At 48.6% G+C, this 18,244-nt stretch overlaps 1 protein-coding gene and 1 pseudogene across 1 annotated transcript; one reads left to right on the top strand and one right to left on the bottom strand.

The window, feature by feature from the left end:
• The first annotated feature begins 2,247 nt into the window (after positions 1-2,247).
• LOC109750127 (uncharacterized) lies at positions 2,248-4,418 on the top strand. The gene has a single exon (XM_020309082.4). It carries the CDS (start codon positions 2,388-2,390, stop codon positions 4,206-4,208), a length of 1,821 nt encoding a protein of 606 aa, XP_020164671.1. The 5' UTR covers positions 2,248-2,387; the 3' UTR covers positions 4,209-4,418.
• A 1,783-nt stretch (positions 4,419-6,201) lies between these two features.
• Positions 6,202-8,083, bottom strand: LOC109750119 (uncharacterized; annotated as a pseudogene).
• Positions 8,084-18,244: the final 10,161 nt, after the last annotated feature.

The raw sequence follows: 18,244 nt of genomic DNA, 5'->3' as shown, positions 1-18,244 counted from the left end.
ATAATGTGGCAACATATAATGTGGTAACTCACACTCTGCCTCATACAAAAAATGAGTTGTCATATATTCAAAGGCGAATGTACTAGGTTGAAATTGCCATGTTAAAATGCAAGACAATTCAAAAAGCATTGAAAACATCTACTGAACAACCTGTAATGTGGCAACTCACAAACTGGCCTCATATTAAAAAATGAGTTGCCATGTAGTACGGCCAAACATGTTCAGATATCACAAGTCAGTATGGCAAACACAAAAAGTGAGTGTATTGTACAGAGAATTTGCCACATTGTCCTGCCTATATCATGGCAACAGCCTTAGTGTGTTAACAGAAATACTTGTCACATGGAAATTATACTGTGCGGCAACTGACACATTTGATCAGGAAATTAGTTGCCATCCAGTGCACATAGTTGCTGAAACTGCCATGACTACCTATTTACTACACTTTATCAGGCCTACAGCATGGCAACAGCCATAGTGTGTGCACACAAATAGTTGCCGCATGAAAAACATATTTGTGGCAACTGACACAGTTGAAATACAACTACCTAGATCTAGGGTTCACTGGCAACTATCATAACCTGAAATTCGTCAACAAAAAACTTCCTGCACTCCTCGCAAATAGCATTTCGAGACAGTACATAACTATGAACACCCACACCCCCTACGATTGTCCAACAATAAATGTGGCAACTAAACACATTGGCTTCATTAAAAATCTGCAGTTCATAAGGTAATTTAACAAATGTTGAAGTTGCCATGTTAACGCAAAAGAAACTAGAAACAAAAAGGGACACATACTACAATGCACAAACATATAATGTGGCAACTGACACCCTGTCCTGATATAAAAATGAGTTGCCATATCTTCACAGGCAAGTGTGATAGGTTCAAATTGCCATGCTAAAAGTGCAGGACAATTCAAAAAGTGCATAAAAACATCCACCACACAGCATGTAATCTGGCAACACACACCCTGACCTCGTATTAAAAACGAGTTGACATGTATGTTCATATATCACAAGTCAGAAGGCAAAACGCAAATTCAGTCTACAATATAGTGAATTTACCCCATTATGCTGCCTACAGCATGGCAACAGCCATTGTGTGTTCACAAAATTAGTTGCCACATGGTAAGCATGTTTGAGGCAACTGACACGGTTAATCAGGAAATTAGTTGCCACATGGTAAGCATGTTTGAGGCAACTGACACGGTTAATCAGGAAATTAGTTGCCATCCAGTGCATACAGTTCCTGGAACTACTATGGCTGCCTTTGTAATTCACTTTGAAACACAACTACCTAGATCTAGGGTTCAATCCCAACTATCAAACCCTGAAATTAACCAACAAAAAACTTCCTGCACCAATGGCAACAGCATTTCAAGGCATGACTAACAACTACAAAAATGCCGGCTCAAATCGAACCGCAACACCCGGATGTGGTTGCGGACAGGGCGAGCCACACCGGCATCACTGCCACCGCGGCGGCGACGGACCTGCGCAATGCCATCCTAAACGGCAAACACGGGACTCCACCGCCGACGGGAACGCCGGAGCATCGCGATTACGCCGTAATCACTATGAATCTCGAGCGGAGAAATCCAGCGCAGAGGGGAGAGGGGAAAATGCAGGGAGGAATGTCAGCGCGGGGAGGAGCATTACCTTCAAGCTGCGGGCACTTCGGCGTAGACTCTCTGGTCCGGCGAGCCCCACCGACGGCCGCGAATGCCGTCGACTCTTCCGCCTCCGCCGCCTCCTCCTCCTATCGGCTTCTCCTCCAATCGAATGAACTGCTGCGGATGGTGGGTTGGATGAGTAGAGAAGTGGGGGGAGTAAATGGAACCGCGCACGATGGGGGTGTGAAGTAGAGAGCCGTGCTAGACGGCAACCACATTCGGGCGACGCGTGCGGGCGCAACCGTAGTCCCACCGCACGCCCCCGAGTGGCAACCGTTGACCGCGGAGAGGAAACCGGCGTGCGGGCGACCCCTCTTACACGCCACACAATCGAGTTGTCCTACGTGCCACACGAAATCAGCCAGATCGTGTCAAGATTCGTGCAGCAGCTACTGGACGGCGACGGATGCGTGTGCGCGAGTTGGCTAACGCCCACACGTGTGGGCATTAGACTTTTCGGAAAAAAAAATCGTTCTTTACCAAAGTATATTCTTTTCTTTTAGAAGAATTACCAAAGTATATTCAAATTCGGATAGACTGACAGTGTCCGAGTCCGGGTCAGGGTACGTCTGTTTCGGCGCTACATAGCCCAGGCCCAGCCCAGCCCTAACCCCACGCCTCGCCAGTCTTTCGATTCAGTTCGCGCGATTGGTATTCAGTTCGCCGCCGCGGGCAATCCCAGGGTTTCCGCCACCAAATCGCCGGCGACATGTTGGAGGAGCTGCTCATCTTCACGCGCGGCGGCCTCATCCTGTGGTCGCTGGCCGGCGCCGCCGCCGCGTTGAAGGGCTCCCCGATCGACGCCCTCGTGCGGTCCTTCCTCCTCGAGGGCCGCTCCGCCTCCGCCGGCTTCACCCACGGCCCGCACGCGCTCCGATGGACCTACGACAACGCGCTCGGGCTCGTCTTCGTCGCCGTCTACAGGCGGGTGCTCCACCTGCTGTACGTCGACGACCTCCTGGTCGCCGTCAGAGCGGAATTCGCGCGGATCTACAACCCGCGCCGCGTGTCCTACGACGAGTTCGGGGAGAGGTTCCGGCAGCTCCATCTCGAGGTCGAGGCGCGCGCGTCCCGCCCATCCTCCGTCTCCGCGAAGCCTGGTCCAGCAGCTTCATCCCCTGGCGCTCCCCAGCCCCATGGTGGCGGTGGCGGTGGTGGTGAGGGTGAGAAGACGGCAGATGAGTCTGGGAAGGATGACTCCGATGGTGAACCTTCCCGGCAGGAGAAGCACAGCCCAGCAGCAGATGGTAGCGTCAATGGTTTGGAAGAGAATTCTCATGCCGGCCATGGTGGTCTTGTTGTGAAAAGGGAGGAGGAAGGAGGTCCCAACAACGGGGCTTTTAATTTGGAAAACATAAAAAAGATCCTTTTTCCGCACAATGATAAAGGCGGAGACAAGCCGAAGAGACCTGTGCACAAGGATAAGAAACCGAGACCAGGGAGAGACAAGAAACCTGTGCCCAAGGATAAGAAACCATCCGAGCAGAAGTTGGATTACTCCAACCCAGCGGATCATGGCGGAGGGGCTGGGGAGCAGACGGCTGTCAACCAGGGGAAGAGCATGATGGACAAGGATGAAGCTGTGAGGAGCACAGCAAAGGATGGGTGGTTCTCCTCAATGTTCAGGAGCATTGCAGGTAGCAATGCGGAACTGAAGGAGTCTGATCTGCAACCTGCACTGAAATCTCTGAAAGACCGGCTCATGACCAAGAATGTAGCCGAGGAAATTGCAGAGAAGCTCTGTGAATCGGTCGCTGCTAGCCTCCTAGGCAAGAAGCTTGGGTCGTTCACACGGATATCCTCTTCTGTTCAGACAGCTATGGAAGAGGCTCTGGTCCGCATTTTGACCCCAAGGCGATCTATTGACGTACTGAGAGATATTCATGCTGCCAAGGACCGTGGCGCACCATATGTCATCGTCTTTGTTGGGGTTAATGGGGTAGGAAAATCCACTAACCTCGCAAAGGTTGCTTATTGGCTTCTTCAGCATGATGTTAGTGTCACGCTGGCAGCATGTGACACCTTTAGATCTGGCGCTGTTGAGCAGCTGCGTACTCACGCTCGCAGGCTTCAGATTCCAATATTTGAGAAAGGATACGAAAGGGATCCAGCTGTAGTGGCGAAGGGTGCGATTCAGGAAGCCACCCGGAACAAATCAGACGTTGTTCTTGTCGACACCGCAGGGCGTATGCAAGACAATGAGCCACTCATGAGGGCACTCTCCAAGCTCATCAATCTCAATAACCCAGATCTGGTTTTGTTTGTGGGAGAAGCTCTGGTGGGAAATGATGCTGTTGATCAGCTCACGAAGTTTAGCCAGAAACTGACAGACCTTTCCACTGCTCCCACTGCTAGATCGATAGATGGCATCCTGCTTACCAAGTTTGACACCATTGATGACAAGGTTGGAGCAGCGCTTTCCATGGTGTATGTATCTGGAGCTCCTGTCATGTTCGTTGGCTGTGGTCAGTCTTACACTGACCTCAAGAAGCTCAACGTAAAATCCATTGTCAATACCCTCCTGGAGTGAATGCTGCATGCTGCACTCCCATATTCACTTCATAAATAAGCCTTGTTATCTTTTTAAATCTCCATGACTTTGCTGTTGTCACCAATAATTATGTGTAATTCATGGTTTGCTACTTATGTAAGGGCTGGAACTATAAATTTCTGTGTTACTTTAAAGATTTTTTCATGTATATTCATTCGGCTCTTGTTTAGTTGTTAAGATTACAAGAAATTATTGTCTACTCAATATTTGGAGCAAGAGGATTATGGTGCAAATTTCAGTTGAGCTCAGAGTAACAGATGCATGTGGTTCAATTATTTCGTTTTGATACGACGTGCTAGTAAAATTTATTTCATCTTTCACAATCTTCTTTCCAATGTTCTTTTGTAAAAGAGAGGATCGACTGTGTGCAATCAAGCCTACTGAAACTTGTTGAGTGCCAATTCCATTGATGAAACAGATGATATTCTGAACAATTTTGGTACTTTCTCGCTTCAGCTTCAGCCTCTGAAGCTTGCAATCTGTATCCGGTTCGCTTTATTTGGCAACCTCTTGTGCGCATAATAAATTGTCTCGTGCTGAGTATGCCTTGAATTAACTTTCTGCTATACAATAGAGGCGAGGCCTGATAACAGTATCAGTCTTCCCTCACCTGACTCCCCTCTGTGATTCCTCTCCCCTCATCTTCAGTCTGTCAGCTTACATTGTGAGGTTATCAGATGTTTCTCGAAGTTTCCTTATGCTCCTGTATCACTGATTGTCCAAGTTGCAAATTCTATCGGATCGTGTTGGAACTCGGCTCCGTTCTTCAGATTTATTACGTATCGTACTCATAGATTGCAAGTGTGTGCCAAAGGAATAGTTCCAAAAACAAAGTGTGCCAAAGGGACTAATCTAAATATATAGCATAGGATGGGTACATGTGGATCAGTTGTAAAATCAAGATAGAAAGAAGAAACTATCACTAGACATGAAATTGTAATCAAATGAGCTCCAGAAATAAGAGAAATGCATGCAGATATAATGGTAAAGGCTATGAGATGAGAATTTCAGAATGTTTTGAAGAGACAGCAAGCTTGCAACCATAAACTTCTGGAGCAGAGCAGTCTAAAAAGCACCCCCATTAATTACTTCGAATTATAAGCACATGAAAAAGTAGGGGATTCAGTCTCAACACTCCTTTTTCATTGTTTAATTAGCACACCTCCAGAATGACATATTGTCTTTCAGAGAGTTACTTTAGTGATGGAATATTCCTTCGTGGACACTAGACAGGGTTATCAATGAACTGAGCATCCTCAAATAAATTGTTCAGATGCACGCATTTGGTAGCCTCATCGAGACTTCTGCAACATTATCCAGACATCAACATTTTCTGATTTTAGTATAGCCGAGTAACATTATTTTCATGCATCACAGGTTGCTCAATTCTATGGTAATCACAGAGGTATTTTTCGTATAGCAAATAGGTGTTTTTATCTCTGAATATCAGTAAGTATCACAGAACGAATAGGTGTTTTAATCCCTGACTTTCAGTGAGTATCAGAGCGAGAACTTCGAGCCTTTGTAGCAAAATAGTATTGTAAGGGCAAGAACTGTACCAAATGAGAGTTGTCCTTTGGCGAGATCTGTTTCCGAACCTGTGGTGTATAGACATCACTGTCGCCGGGCAACTAAGTAAAACTCAATTGGCAATCAATTTCAACAAAGAAAACACATTAGCTTTTCATTTTGTCAAACTAATCTAGATCTGACAGAAAAATACATTGGGTTAAAAAGCACGCCAAAAACACCATTATATTTTCAGTTCGATCACATCAGTTATCTATTCAGGCAACACTCTAGTAATTTGAGTGTACTTTGATGCCGACATGCAACATTTACCAAAGACTAAACTGAAGCACCAATCTGAATTACCATTTAGTTCTTACTTAGGACAACAGTTTAACTATCAAGTCAATGTGCCAGTAAAAGTAACACATGAAACAGTGAGAAGTTTTTGCTGCGACAATAATTGAAATAATGCAACAAAGTTCTCCATCCAATATGATGCCAGAAACATAAATTGTAGGATACAGGTTTAACACTCTTGCCCAACATCAATCCATTCATTTTTACAACAGCCACCGAGAAGTGCTGCATAATTAAACTAGGTCTCACACCAACCGGTACCATTGCATTAGGTATTCTGAAAGCTTCTTCCATCTTGGCAACTAAGCAATATCCACTGGTAACTGAAGTTAATGTAATAGCATCAGGTCTCACCAGTGGGTTTAACCATGTCAAAGATAATGTATCCTTCCATTACCATTACCCTTCTGCAGCCTATGACCAATATTCTTGTTCTTCATTTCGGTAATCAATTTTTTGAATCACCATGACGAAAATAGCCCTGGATCATGCACCTGTAAACAGTTGTGTCATGAGGTACCCTGGATCAATTCTTTGGCTTTTCCGTGGTCTAGGATGGATACCCTTGGTCTTCATTTCAGTAATCAATTCCTTTGCTTTCAAGAAATCACCATGATTTAAGTAACCCTGAATCATGCACCTGTAAACAGTTGTGTTATGTGGTACTCCCATATCAATCATCTCATTGAATTTTTCCATAGCATCATCCATCATGCCCACTCTGCAATACCCGGCTATCACAGCTAAATATGTGACTTCATCAGGGTTCACTCCCTGCTTCAACATGTCTTTGAAGAAAAGTATAGCCACATCCATCATTCCACACTTAGCATATGCATTAATCAATATGCTGAAACAATGGAGATTGGGTACAATACCGTCTCTTGCCATCAGCTCACAGAGATCAGTCATTTCAACAAGGGATCCTTCTTTAGCATACCCATAAAGCATAATAGAGTGAGACCATATTAGGTTTATGGCCCTTCTCAGCCATGGAATAAAAAAGTTCTGCAGCTTCTTTCGTTCTTCCATGCTTGCAAAGGTAGTCCATGACTGTGTTGCAAGTAAAAACATTTGGTTTGACACCTTGACCTCTCATTTCTTCCAATAACCTAACTACCTCTTCAAACTGGCCTGAAGTGGAATATCCATGGATCAGGCTACTGTATGTCACAACATTCGGTCGAACACCGCTATCAACCATTTGTCGAAGGACCACCTCTGCCTCATCCAATGCTCTTGCTTTGCACAACCCATCGATAATGGAGTTATAAGTCACCACATTAGGCACGACCCCTGCTGCATCATTTCATGGAATAGAGCGCATGCTTTGCTTAGTTCACCCTCCTTAATTAATCCATCAATGATCATTGTGTATGAAACCACATTGGGGGAGTGGTCAGTCCCTTTTTGGTCATCATCCGGAGCAGGTCAAGTGCACGTTGGCTCCTCCCGTTGTCACAAAAGCTCTTGATAATTACTGAGTAGGAGATGACATCAGGCATGTCGCCGGGCATCCTGTGGAGCAGCACACCTAGAGCCTCGTCTATCCGCTTCATGTCACAGAGACACTTCAATAAGCCGTTGAAGGTGAAGACACCTGCCGTGATGCCTGTCTTGAGGAGGAGGCCGAAGAAGGCGGGCCCTATGTCAGGGCGGCGCGAGCGGCAGCAGCAGTCAATTAGTATGTTGTAGGTGTGATTGGTGGGTGCCATCACCTGACAACATCTTGCTCGTGCCATGCGTTTGAAGAGAGCGATGGCGAGGGCAGGGCCATCAATGCAGGCGGCGGATGGCGGGGCGCACGCGAGTGCGGCAAATAAGCCATTGAGTGCGCGTGCAGATACTGGGACGCGTTGTTCCAGCAAATTGTCGAACAGTTGATGCGCAAGCTCCGACCGTAGTGTCCCAGAGCCCAGATGATGGTGTAATTTGTTTAACAGCTGGTTGGCGCGTGAGGAGACGAAGCTGGAGGAAGAGCCGGGTCAAACGTGTGGCATTGCCGCGGATGTGGGAGCGTGTCGGTGACGACAAATCACTGGAGGTCAGACACTCAACCCAACTTGGAACTAGACTGAACTTCCTTTCCAGGCTTAAGCAGATCCTGTAAATCTGTAAGACTGTAACCAAATTCAGATGGGCTGGCAAATCATTTTGCTTTCTATGCTCAACAATCGAACATTGAGCACAGAAATCCAAGCTTGGACTCACCGAATCATGCAGTTTCCACTCCCCTGGTCGCAGGCCATATGGGGGTTCTCTTCTCGCAACAACGCCGGAGACCGGGGTGAGGGTGGGGGGAAGGCAGTCGCGGCGCAGCGCAGGGTCCGTCCTACCGGTGCCCTTCGCGGTGGTGGCCGGCGTCCTCGTCGGTGGATGGTGCGGAGCGAAGCTGGCGCTCGGAAGAAGATGGCGATGGAGGAAGTGGGCAGCGACGGCGTGTTGGCAGGCGGCCAGAGTGGGGGCGGTGGTTGAAGCAACAGAGAAAACACATGACGAAACCAACCATCCTCAGGCAGAAGAGATGCCAAGTGGTCAAAGGTCAGTTATGTCCTGCCCCTGCGTGACTGTGTGTCCTAATCTTTCTGTCATGGGAAAAATATGAGATTCCTGTTTTCTTTTTAGCAAAAAATTCCAGACATATAATAAAAAGTTCACCGAAAGTATAAATTAAGTATAAACACCATAAATATAACTAAAATTATATCAAGATTCTTAGACCATCAAATGACCACTAACAAAACAAGCCGCCATAATTCTTTAACCTTTTGATTGACACATACGATATACCGCCGTTCAGTCGAAGATGGGTCAATGCAAGAGGTGCACCGTCAATTTACTATCACTGAGGAGTTGGGCAATCTTCTAGCCTCGAGCTTCATTGACAGTTTCGGCTAAGGCGACTCCTATGGCTGCCCTCGAGCCCTGCCACTACCCTGCCGCTCAATCTTGCAACTCGGAGGGCCACCGCCACAACCCATACGACCGCCGCTGAGCTCGGGCTGCCATCGCCTTGTCCTGCCCAATTTTGGCTGTCCCATTCCACCGCGTTCCACACTGTCGGATCTGCCCCCGATGCGCGCCTCAAGCTCCTGTCACCGTCCCCGAGCACCTCATCGCCATTCCCAAGCTCCCGATGTTTCCCCAAGCGCCATGCCACCGTCGCCGGTCACCTCATCGCCATTCCCATGCTCCCATTGCCATCCCCGAGTACCGGGCAACCATCCCCTCTGAGCTCCTCCCCGCCACCGGATCGTCATATTTCATGTGGTTCTCAAGTTATAGGGCATCGGTTATTGGGTTGCTGAAAATGCAGAAAAATTTCTGGTGACCCAAAACTTTCTCTCTCCACACCTAAAACTAGGGTCACCAAATTATATGGATGTTGTTGGAGATGCTCTGATATGGCTCTCCTCCTTAACATTGTCACAAAGCTCATGGGTAACCATATGTTTGTAGTTAAGGACGACCTAGACAACGGGGTGACCCGTGACAGTATAAAGTATCGGTGAATGCACATCAAACATGTCTAAAGTAGGTTTCTTCTCTCCCGATTGCGCACTAAGGAAGATCTAAGCACACACGGAGCAATCTGATCACACATATTGCCTTCTCCAACATAGTCTTGTCCTTCCTCCCCATTGATTGCATCCAAATTAAGTTGCACAAACATAAGCATTCTGAGCAAGCAATCAACGTGATACTTAGGGATAGTTCACATATATTATTAAATATTTTTTTTGCGAGAAAACTTCCAATCTATTCATCTTCAATCATGGCAATACAACGAATACCAGGAATAATAAAAATTACATCCTGGTCCGTAAACCACCTAGCGGCGACTACACGCACTGAAGCGAGCCGAACGCGCACCGCCGTTATCGCCCCTCCCTCGTCGGATCCGGACAAAACTTGTTGTAGTAGACAGTCGGGAAGTCGTTGTGCTATGGCCCCATAGGACCAGTGCAACAGAACAGCAACCGCCGCTGTTGGGGATGTAACTACTGGTGTAACCCGCCCAGGAGGGGCCGGGTTACGCTATAGCAATTCATTATATGAAGCCCAATATCAAGCTTGAAGATGGCGGTTCAATAAAGGGCTTAAAGCCCGTAGGCAACTTAAGGCCCGTAGTGATAAACCGCCGTAATGGCGTGACTTGTGTTGTAAGGCAAGGTTAACTAGTCACCGAGCCGGATACTGTTTATAAGCCGGCCGGGACTCTGTAGGCCGCGGGGCGTCAACCTGTGTATATAAGGGGATGACCCGCCGGCGGCTTAAGGCAAGTAACATCAAATCGGTAGCCAGGCATAGCGGATTCGCTCCCTGGTCATCGAAACCCTAGTAATTCCATCTCAACTGGAGTAGGCTTTTACCTTCACCGTAAGGGGCTGAACCAGTATAACCCTTGTGTCCTTTGTCCCGCTTTAACCCCTTTAAGCTTCCTAGTTGCGATGGCTCCACGACTAAGTCCTTTCACGAGGGCATCTGCCGTGACTATTCCACGACAGTTGGCGCCCACCGTGGGGCCAGCGGACGGTGGATTTGAGTTCTTGAAGGGCAGCTTCGAAGGGCTCAAGGGATACGCTGTGGGCCGGATGACCAAGAGTCGTCGCGGCAAGCTCTACATCGACGACGCAGGCTGGGGCCCCGACGCCGGCTCAATCGAACGGGTACCGGGTCCCCTTCGGCGGAATCCACGTTTTCATTGGCAAGATCGGCGAGCCGGGCCCTGAGCCGGACATCTGCACCGACCTCATCGAGACGGCTCAGCGTGCGAGACCCGCCCGGACTCTGCCTGCCTTGAAGCGTGCTTTCGTGGGATGCATCCACGGAGGACTCTCTGAAGGATCTAGATCTAGCGATGAGACGGTCATCTGCTCTGATGGTGAATCATCCACAGGTGAGACGGACTCGTTGTATCAACTTCGAGACGGCAGGCTCGGGGGCTGTTCCGATGGCGATAGTATCCGGACCCCTTTGAGCCGCCAAGCCGGGTTGGAATCTTCATGGCCGGCACACAACCTGTTCAAAACTCCGCCGCTGGGGCAGGAGGCCCTGTGCACTCGCCGGCTCAGGTGCTGATGGATCTCACGGATAAGATGACTGCCCTGTTAACCGCCACGGTCGTCCCAGCGGATCAAGCTCAACATGATGCAGAGGTGGCACAGTTAAAGCTGGATATAGCACGAGCCAAGGAAGACCTGGCAGCGGAAGGAATCAGGATGGCTGCAGAACGGGCGGCTCTGGACGCCCAGACTCAGCTGATTCAGGCGCAGTCTTTCCGGCTCACGATGGATCAGAACGCATCCAATGAGGTCATGAGAAGGAGGCATCAGAAGGCTCAATCTCGGCTCCCTCTGGTTTATGATCCTCGAAACCTCTTCAACACGCCCGGTGCAGGGCCTAGTAACCCGCCAGAAATCACGGCACCCGGGGCTGGAACGCTGGTTCAGCCGCAAGTGATGGGGCCTCCCCGTGTGAATATTGCCCCACCTCAATACGTGCCAATACCACCAGGTCATTATTCTAATCCATTGGAAAACATGATCGCTGCAGCGGCGCGACTGGCGGCTCTCCTAGTCGAGGGTGATTCTCCAACGGCGGTCGAAACCCACAGGGTCAGAGAACTTCTTCAGACGGCTTTGGCACAACAGGAGGCATATTCATATAGCCGGGACAGGATTCATTCAACCCCTCGTCCAAGCCAGAGCCCAAGTTATAGCAGACACATGGTTTCAGCGGTCGGCTCAAGCAACGTCCGGTGCCGTGACTTGCCAGCTGGCCATGGCCCGGCGCATAATGGAGCCTTTAACGCGGTAGATCAAGACAGAGCATGTCAAGAGGCTGGGCAGGTGGCTCAGCCGACGGCTTACCAGCCTTTTCCGGTTCACCCAACAGCCTCTATCGAGGCAGGCATAGCTACGAGGACCGGAGGTGTCCCTTGTCTGGTGCCGGCTCCCCGTAACGAACGTCTGCCCAAAGATTTCAAAGGGCCTAGGAAGGTACCTAATTACATGGCTGATTTACAGCCCGGAGCATGGATTGAAAGCTACGAGATGGCTATGGAGTTGCTGGAGGTCAGTGAAGCGGCGATGGCCAAATACTTCACCATGATGTTGGATGGGACTGCCCGCACTTGGTTGAAGGGACTGCCACCTAATTCCATCGGGTCATGGGCAGAGCTGAAAGCCCGGTTCATCCAAAACTTCAAAGATTCATGTAGGCAATCTATGTCAATTGTGGATTTGACTAACTGCAAGCAGCAAGAAGGCGAGTCTACAACCCATTGGGTACGCCGGGTCAAGGAAATAATACATTCGTCTGATAAGATGGATGCCGGCTCTGCGGTCTTAATGTTGGAGCAAAATTGTCGTTTTGCGCCCCGGAAGATGAAGCTTGGGCGGCTCAAGCGCGATTGCAACGATATGGGTACGCTGATGGCGGCTCTGGTCAAGTACGCCAACTCTGATAGTCCCAAGGATCCCGCGTCTGATGAGGAAAAGACAGGGAAGGGAAAGAAGAATGGCAACGGCAAGGGCCCTCAGCATAACCCGGCGAGTCAAGGAGGTAATAAGCGTAAGGCTGATGATGGTATGGAGTTTGTGGCCAACACCAACGCGCAGGGTAACAATCACCGATGTAAGGGGAGACCGCCTCCCCGGTCTGGCGGGTCAGGCCCGACGCTTGAGCAATTGTTAAATGAGCCCTGTCCAAGGCATGGCTCTAGGGAGAAGCCGACCACTCATCTATGGAAAGACTGCACGATCATGAAAGCTTTCAAGAATTCCAACATGTCCAACGGTAACAATGGGCAGGGCGGCGGCTCAGGTGGCGGCGGCTTTCATGGCCCGGGCGGCGGTTCAAATTCCAATTTTCAGAATTCTCAAGGTAATCAAGGTGGTTTTAACCAGCAATCTGGCCAGGGTAATCAGCAGCAGCAGCAGGGGGGATACCAGACCCATCCAAAGCAGCTCAACAGTGGACAGTATCATGTGTTTACTACCAGTTTGTGCAAGCGAGACCAGAAGCTTCATAAGAGGGTTGTGAACGCTGTTGAGCCGGTAGTTCCACGTTACTTGCGATGGTCTGAGCAGCCGATTGTATGGAGTAGGGAGGATCACCCTCCCCGGGTTGATAATCCGGGTCACCTGGCCTTGGTGGTGGCTCCTCAGGTTGGTGGGTATAAATTCACTAAGGTACTCATGGATGGAGGTAGTAGCATCAACATCCTCTATTATGAGACCTTTCGTCGTATGGGATTAACTGATAAAAGCCTCAACCAGTCCAATACTGTTTTCCATGGTGTGGTGCCCGGTAAGTCGGCGTATCCAGTTGGTAAGATCGAGCTGGAAGTAGCCTTTGGAGATGAGTACAACTACAGGGCGGAAAAACTAACTTTTGAGGTGGTCAAAATCAGAAGCCCGTACCATGCTTTATTTGGGCGGCCGGCTTACGCCAAGTTCATGGCACGGCCGTGTTACGTATATTTGCAGCTCAAGATGCCGGGTCACAATGGGACCATTATGGTTCATGGCAGCCGAAAGATAGCTTTAGAGTGCGAGGAAGGTGACGCTGCTTACGCTGAATCTGTTTGTGCGACAGAGGAATTAAAGTTTTACAAAGATAATGTTGACCCGGCAGATATGACGTCTTTGAAAAAGCCGACCACGGAGCATGAGCCGGTAATGAAATTTAAGTCGGCCGATGAGACTAAGCTTATTGACTTTGTTCCAGGCGACTCATCTAAGCAGTTCAGCATCAGTGCCAATCTGGATTCTAAATAGGAAAGCGCGCTCATCGAGTTCATCCGTGAGAACCGGGACATCTTTGCATGGAAACCTTCCGACATGCCGGGTGTACCGAGAGAACTCGCTGAGCACACTCTTAATATTGATCCAAAATTTAAGCCAATCAAGCAATTTCTCCGGCGGTTTAACGAGGAGAGGCGGAAAGCCATTGGTGAGGAGGTAGCCCGGCTCTTGGCGGCCGGGTTCATCGTTGAAGTCTTTCATCCAGAATGGCTAGCTAACCCGGTGCTCGTGCTCAAGAAGAACGACACCTGGCGCATGTGTGTGGATTATACGGATTTAAACAAGGCTTGTCCGGCTGATCCGTTTGCTCTCCCTCGTATTGATCAAATTATTGATGCTACGGCGGGTTGTGAGCATTTGAGCTTTTTGGATGCTTACTCTGGTTACCATCAGATCAAAATGGCAGTTAAGGACCAAGAGAAGACGGCGTTCATTACCCCTTTTGGAGCCTTCTGTTATGTGTCTATGCCTTTTGGGATCAAGAGCGCCCAGGCGACTTACCAGCGGTGCGTATAGAATTGTCTTCATAATCAGATTGGGCGCAACGTTCATGCCTATGTGGATGATATTGTGGTAAAATCCAGAGAGGAGGAGACCTTGATAGACGATCTGAGGGAGACCTTTGGTAATCTCCGGGTCTACAAGATGATGCTTAACCCGCCCAAGTGTGTTTTTGGTGTTCCTGCAGGCAAGCTCTTGGGTTTTCTGGTTTCTCATAGAGGCATTGAAGCTAACCCGGAGAAGATCAAGGCAATCACCTCTCTGGCTAAACCGGCGTGTATAAATGACGTCCAGCGTCTGGCAGGTCGGATCGCTGCTTTAAGTTGATTTATAAGCCGGTTGGATGAAAAGGCCATACTGCTGTATCAGATGATGAAGAAAATAGATGACTTTGTCTGGAGTGATGCTGACAACGCCGCCTTTGAGGATTTGAAAAGACAGTTCGCTGAACCGCCAGTTCTTGCTGCTCCTGTTGATAAGGAGCCCTTAGTATTGTATGTAGCCGCTAACACACGAGCCGTCAGTGTGGCCATCGTGGTGGAGCGCAAGGAAGCGGGTAAGGAACATCCGATTCAGTGGCCGGTTTACTACGTCAGCAAAGTACTTATTGAGTCCAAGCAACGGTATCCACATTGGCAGAAGCTTGTTTATGGGGTATTCATGGCAAGCCGGAAGCTTAAGCAATATTTCCAGGGCCACCCTATCACCGTGGTTAGTTCTTCTCCTTTAGGAGATATCATCCAAAACAGAGAAGCCACAGGAAGAGTTGCTAAGTGGGCCATTGAACTTGGGCCTCATGGTCTAAAGTATGTGCCACGCACGGCTATCAAATCACAAGCATTGGTAGATTTCATCAACGATTGGACAGAGCTGCAGATGCCTGAAGAGAAACCGGATAACACATACTGGACTATTCACTTCGACGGGTCCAGGCAATTGGAGGGCTCGGGGGCTGGAGTCGTGTTAGCTTCCCCCCGAGGTGACAAATTTTGTTATGTGCTACGGTTGATGTTTCCCTGTACTAACAATGCAGCTGAGTACGAGGCCTTGCTCCATGGTCTTCGGATGGCTAAGGAGATGAGCTTAACCCGGGTAAGGTGCTTTGGCGACTCAGATTTGGTGGCTCAACAAGTATCAGGCAAGTGGGATTCAAAGGACCCCCTCATGGCGGCTTATCTCCGTGAAGTTGATGCCATTGCCGGACATTTTCAGGGTTACCAAGTAGAGCACATTGACCGCAGAAAGAACGAGGCGGCTGATGCCTTAAGCCGGCTGGGCTCTCAGCGAAAGCCGGTGCCGCCTAATACCTTTTTGGATATTCTGCATAACCCTTCTGTCAAGTTGCCCACAGAGGAAGACTTGGCTGTTCCAGACCCAGAAGCACACTTGGTGGCGGCTCTTCATGTTATCCCAGATTGGACAGTGCCATACTTGGCTTACATGACCCGGGGAGAATTGCCTGAGGATGAAATTTTGGCCAGACAAATAACCCGGCGGTCTAAGTCAATGATAGTTGCCAATGGCTAATTGCATCATCGCAGTGTCACTGGGGCTTTCCAGCATTGTGTTTCCCCTGAGGAAGGTCAAGAAATTTTACGAGAGATTCTCGAGGGGGATTGTGGCCATCATGCCGGCTCCAAATCCCTTGTGGCCAAAGCTTTTCGCCACGGTTTTTATTGGCTGATGACTCATGCTGATGCAGAGGACTTAGTCAGTAAATGTGACGGTTGTCAGAAGTTCTCAAGACGTGCTCATGTGCCGGCTCAAGAGTTGAGGATGATTCCAATCACTTGGCCGTTTGCAGTCTGGGGGCTTGATATGGTTGGACCTTTCAAAAGGTCCAAGGATAAGAAGACCCACCTCTTGGTGGCGGTTGACATGTTCACAAAGTGGGTTGAGGCAGAGCCAGTTAGTAAGTGTGATGCAGCCACGACGGTTCAGTTCATGAAAAAGGTGATATTTCGCTTTGGTTTTCCACACAGCATTATAACTGACAATGGTACCAATCTGTCTAAAGGCGCCATGGAAGAATTTTGTCAACGAGAGCATATTCAACTTGATGTTTCATCAGTGGCTCACCCCCAATCCAATGGTCAAGCTGAGAGAGCCAATCAGGAAATCTTGAAGGGCATCAAGCCCCGGCTTTTGGTCCCTTTGCAGCGGACGCCGGGTTGTTGGGTGGAGGAGTTACCCTCTATGATATGGAGCATCAATACTACTCCTAATAGGTCTACGGGTTAAACGCCTTTCTTCATGGTTTACGGAGCTGAGGCGGTTCTCCCTAGCGACATCCGTCATGACTCGCCTCGTGTGGCGGCTTATGTTGAGGCAGACAATGAACAAGCGCGTCAGGATGCTCTTGACTTGTTGGACGAACAGCGTGACGTAGCAGAAGCTCGCTCGGCGATTTACCAACAAGACCTGCGCCGCTATCACAGCCGTTGGGTTAAGTCTAGAACCTTTCAGGAAGGTGATTTGGTGCTCCGGCTCATCCAGGATCAAACAGATGCACACAAGTTATCCCCACCTTGGGAAGGGCCCTTTGTGGTCAGCAAGAACTTGCACAACGGGTTATACTACCTCATCGATGTTCGAGAACACAAAGATTCACATAAGTCGGAGGAGGAGACCCGCCGGCCGTGGAATATAGCTCAGCTTCGGCCTTATTACACTTGAGCCACCGGCTCTCATAATGTACATACTTCCGTGACAATGTATATATTATGATAAATAATAAAGCAGGACCTCTGTCCTTTTTCCCCTCAAAGGTAAATGTGTCATTGTTATTTTCATTATGATATCACATGATCACTTGGGGGCTGATCCGGCTTACGATCGTATTCGAATCTAGCCGTTAAACATCATGATCACTAGGGGGCTTCCTGTTCAAACATAGGTCGTATTCGAACCAAAGATAACATAGCTGTCGATATCCTTTTGATCGGCACATTGCCGAGCTCATTGGGGAGTTTCTTGGTCATATTTGAACCATAGCTCAACCCCCTTTGGGAACCGACGTGGATCGTATTCGAATCAGCGTCGTTAAACAACTCTCAAGGTCATTTGGGGGCTTCCTGTTCAAACATAGGTCGTATTCGAACCAAAGAGAACATAGCTGTCGGTACGCTCTTGATCGGCAACGCCAAAGCCACTGGGGGCTATATGATCGTATTCGAATCTTAGCTTAACCCCTTTGGGACGGTTTCTGGTCGTATTCGAATCAGAAGCCTCCAAAAATTTTGAAGTCGTTTTTTGCAAACAATTTTTTGGATTTTATTTGAAGTTCTTTTTGATCATGTATAAAGTGTTCAAGGGTGGTTCCTATCCCACCGGCTTAACCTTGATCAATAAAGATGATCGCATATAATAAACATCGTATTACAGAGTTGGGTTCTCACCCTCATTGTTCGGGTCACATAAACCGGAAGTATAATCGAAGGGTCACAGGTATGCTGTTATGGTTGTCTCAAAGATATAATTGAGAACCGGCTTTTTATGATTTTGATTCATACTCCGGGTTATATGTAAAATATATGACCCTCTATGCGGTAAGCCGCCAAGGGACTTGTAATTTGTTCTCTATGCAGGACAGTTAAAGGCAGCCCTTTAAACATAAGGAAAGAAGATGATCAGCATAAAACAGGGGAATATAAGATGGCGGCTTAAACAGCGTTGAGCGCCACACAAGTGCGCGATGGCACGACAAAGTAAGTGTTCTCCTACTCTATTACATGACTCCCCGAGTCCAAATAGTGAAGCATTGTTTTTTATCAAGACATAAATATGAGCCGCCTGAGGCATCAAAGGTGTTGTTGGGCCGACGCTTCCGGTTCA

The sequence above is a fragment of the Aegilops tauschii genome, chromosome 6, assembly GCF_002575655.3.
Source record: "Aegilops tauschii subsp. strangulata cultivar AL8/78 chromosome 6, Aet v6.0, whole genome shotgun sequence".
Taxonomy (NCBI): Eukaryota; Viridiplantae; Streptophyta; class Magnoliopsida; order Poales; family Poaceae; genus Aegilops; species Aegilops tauschii.
This window is presented reverse-complemented; position numbering and strand designations above follow the sequence as displayed.

Excerpts from the sequence above, each read along its gene's own strand:
- LOC109750127 (XM_020309082.4), top strand. The coding sequence starts at position 2,388 with ATGTTGGAGGAGCTGCTCATCTTCACGCGCGGCGGCCTCATCCTGTGG.